This window comes from Phascolarctos cinereus, unplaced genomic scaffold, assembly GCF_003287225.1.
Source record: "Phascolarctos cinereus isolate Bilbo 61053 unplaced genomic scaffold, phaCin_HiC Scaffold_3;HRSCAF=262, whole genome shotgun sequence".
In the NCBI taxonomy this organism is placed as follows: Eukaryota; Metazoa; Chordata; class Mammalia; order Diprotodontia; family Phascolarctidae; genus Phascolarctos; species Phascolarctos cinereus.
Window position 1 is genome coordinate 40,128,984 of NW_027555736.1, and position 3,749 is coordinate 40,132,732.

The 3,749-nt window shown below is 41.3% G+C and overlaps 1 protein-coding gene across 1 annotated transcript; it reads left to right on the forward strand.

Moving 5' to 3' along the window:
* Positions 1–252: 252 nt before the first annotated feature.
* LOC110213980 (beta-microseminoprotein-like) lies at positions 253–3,510 on the forward strand. Its single transcript, XM_078151594.1, has 4 exons — positions 253–402; positions 884–989; positions 1,872–1,977; positions 3,094–3,510. The coding sequence occupies exons 1-4, from the start codon at positions 253–255 to the stop codon at positions 3,221–3,223; spliced, it is 492 nt and encodes a 163-aa protein (XP_078007720.1). The 3' UTR covers positions 3,224–3,510.
* Positions 3,511–3,749: the final 239 nt, after the last annotated feature.

Here is a 3,749-nt window from a genome sequence, read left to right on the forward strand (position 1 = left end):
AATAGCATTAACATGCTATTACGCAATATGGTCTATGCAGTAAGAATAGCTAGCATCTATACTGTATCCACTATGTGCGCACTGTGCTAAGTGCTTTCCAATTATTATCTCATTTTATCCTCACAACCACCCTTGGAAGTAGGTGCTATTATCTCCATTTTCAATGCAGAAAACTGAGATAAGCAGAGGCAAAAAGTGAGTTGCCCAGGGCCACATAGTATTTCTCTCCTCTTGTCAGAAAAGTGGGTGACTATGGGTGCAGAAGGCAAAATATGCAGTGGTGCAGTGGACATTTGGAATCAATATGACGAAGGCTTGAACCATGCTTCAGCCACTAGGTCGTGGTCTCTGAATGAGCCAGAGTCTCGTTGGGCTGTTGTCAAGGCCTCAGTTCCCTCATCTGTAAAATGAGGGTGCCAGACTCATTGACCTCTAAGTTCCTCTATAGCTCTAAATTCATGATCCTGGGATCCTATGAGGCATAATTGTTTAACTGTGTTGGTTGGTTTTACTTGACTGTTTTAGGTAATAATAGCACTTTTCCAACATTCTCTCATTTGATCCTCACAACAATCCTGGGAGGCTACCATTGTCCCCATTTCACAAATGAGGAAATTGAGACAGACAGTCTAAGTGGTTTTTCCAGGGTCACACAGTTAATCCATGAGGCCAGATTGAACTCAAGTCTTCTTGACTCCATATTCATTGTTTTATCTACTGTGTCCCCTCATTGACTTTGTGGTGGATTGCCAGGAAAAGGAACTCTATATCAGACAATGGCTGGAATAAAATAAAGAGCAGCTATAAAACCTGAAAAAACAAAAACTCTAGCCATTTTCCCTCCCCAACCACCTTTCATCTTTATCTCATCTTTCTTACATAGAATACTATGCTGGGTGTTCTCCTTGCTTTGGCTATCTTTGTGACATTTTGCGATGCTCAGTGTACATTTTTTCCTTTCGAGATCATTGATGGGTATCAACCAAGAGGTAAATCTTTGTTTACTACTATTTCCTGTCTCTAGGAACAAGAGGATTTGTTTAGCAGTAAAAGCGACTGGGGCAAGCTTGAATGGCCTATCTGTGTCCATTGGAGCCAAGGTCCATGGGATGGGAGTAGTGGGCAAAAAGTGGGAAAAGTGGATTTAATCTAAATATGAGCCTCAGATGGAGAAAAGAGGCAGCTGTCTGAACATACATGTAAAGTCTTTCCCCCCACCATGTCCCTTCTATCACATAATTAAGAGTCAGTCCTTGTTATCTATATAAGATATGTTTCTGAGGGGCAACATGCAGTAGTGGTTAGAGAGCTAGGATTGACATTAGGAAGCTATGAGTTTAAATCCCACTACTGACACTTGACTAGCTTTGTGATGCTGGGTAAAGCATCTGTGTCTCTGTGTCTCAAGTACCTATTTACTTTAGCCACTCAATTCAACAAGCATCTATTAACATGTACTGTGTGCAAAAGGTTGCAGCTACTAAGGCAAAATTAATCATGGAAAGAAAATTAAGATGGAAATAAAAGAAACTTTAAAAAGTTCCTGCCTTCATGGAACTTATGTCCAACTACTGATCTGTGCACACTTATCTTTCAAAGTAGCATATTGGATGTTTCCAATTACCACTATGAAGGTTGGGGAATGACTTAAGGGCTCTCCTTCACTGAAAAGGTTGTGAAGCATTGGAGAAGGAGATTTCTAAGGGAAATAGTAGAATCTCTACTGCAGGTCTTTAAAAGTGGTCCAGATTTTTCACTGTCAGGATGGTTAAGTGTGGTACTATTCAAGGTGACCTTAAGGTCTTGGTGAAATGTGCTCTAGAGGCATCAATTGCAATTTAACAAAAGATTTGTCATATGTTCTGTCTTAGGTTGCAGGGATTCTAAGGGTATAATGCATGAATTCGACACTCAGTGGGAATCTGATTGTATGCACTGTTCATGTGAAGTCAATATTGGACAAGTCTGCTGCAGCATGTGAGTTCAAGGCCGGCCCTAAATAAACAGATGTAAAATGACAGAATCTTTGAGCTGAAAGTGACCTCAGGGGCTATGAAGTAGAACCCATCTGGGAACAAGAACCCCCTACTCAACACATGCCCAATGGGACATCATTTCAAGGCCATCAGTAAGGGCAGCTCCTTCTCCTTCTGGAGAGTTCTCATGGTTAGGGAGCTTTCCTCTCATTGTACTTAATTAGAAAACAAACTCTTCCCAGCCTCCATTCCCAACTTGCAGCTCTGCTCCCTGAGGCCAAGCAAGCTGAGAAAGTCTATTCTCTCTTCACTATAACAGAAGGTTCCCTTCTTCAGGCAATGCTTCCAGTATTACTTGTTTTATGACACTTTTTCATTCTCTCCCTTTTTGTTGTCCTGTGAATGTGCCCCAGATGATCAATTTCCTTCCTAGAAGGTTACTCCCTAAAGAAGACATGATATTCTGGATGTGATCCAACCAGAAAAGAGTAGAAGAAGACTTTTAACCTCTCTAGTGGAAACACCGCATGGATCACTGAGCTTGGTGTTGGGAAGACCTAAGTTCAAAATCTTCCTCAGACACAGGCATGTTATCTGTGTGACCCTGGGAGAGTCTGTCTCCTCATCCATTGAAAAAGGAAGATTTTGACCTTGATGACTTCAGAAGTCCCTCCCAGTTTGAAATCTAAGGTGTACAGTACTTTTAGATTGAAATCTCAGCTCGTAACCTAATTATCTGTATAACCTTGGGCAAGTCACTTCACCAGTCTCAGCTTCAGTTTTCTTATCTGTTAAAAGAAGAGGGGTTTGGATTTGGTGACTCATGATGTCCCTTCCTGTTTGAAATCTAGGATCTGTCATTCTTTTCTATTGAAATCCAAGATCAGAAACTCATCACCTATATGATCATGGATTTAGTGCAAACTAACAATCACCTAGGACCTAATGTGTTCTCCATCTATACTTGTGAGTAGATTGAGATGGCTCATTAGGTGGTAGGGGAGGACAGGAGGTACATGATCAGAGGATGTCTGAAACAAGGGTAAGAATCTTAAGAAATTATTCATCAGTTCCCAAGGACTACCCTAACCTTTGCCTAATTTTCTTCCACCAACAGGGTGATGAGGCCAACAGTATATGACAAAAACGAATGCTTAGAAATTTTCGTAAGACACGCCTGTATTTACTATACTGTAAAAAGAAGTGATCCCTCTATACTCTGTGAAGTCTCACAGTATACAGGTTAACAACTCCATTTCCTCTTCTGGCTGTTGCTACCAAAGTCATTGCATCTCAATGGAACTTGTCAAGGCTTGAAGCAATTGCCCTTTCCTTGGAATTCAGAGCAGCAGAGAGCTCAGGAACCATGTGGGCATTACCTTGGATCTTCATTCTATTGAAAGCACTGTCAAATCTTAGGCACACTGATTCCAACCACAAAGTGCCACTTGTGTGGCTTCTAAGATCCTCCAGGCACAGTGTCCATACCTCCTGTAACCTGCTATCTGACAAATGCTCAAAATATATTGTTCTGTAGCACAAAATGGATGCTTCTTTTCTTTTTAAAGAATCAATGTCCAAATTCATTAACGAAGTGGGGTCTTTCTCTGGGGCAATTCCTAGGAATACGCTCTGGGGATCAAACACTATGTGCTTTTTAGCTTCTTCTCACCTCCCAAATCTATGTTTAAGAATTCTTGAAAGGGGGTCAGCTAGGGGATGCAGTGGATAGAGCTCTGGCCTTGTAGTTAGGAGGACCCAAGTTCAAATTTG

What these genes read in the sequence shown, in the direction of transcription:
- LOC110213980 (XM_078151594.1), top strand. Translation starts at nt 253, where the DNA reads ATGGGTGCAGAAGGCAAAATATGCAGTGGTGCAGTGGACATTTGGAAT. An exon ending in TGATGGGTATCAACCAAGAG is followed by an intron (nt 990 to 1,871) that starts GTAAATCTTTGT and finishes GTTCTGTCTTAG; the next exon opens with GTTGCAGGGATTCTAAGGGT. An exon ending in GGACAAGTCTGCTGCAGCAT is followed by an intron (nt 1,978 to 3,093) that starts GTGAGTTCAAGG and finishes TTCCACCAACAG; the next exon opens with GGTGATGAGGCCAACAGTAT.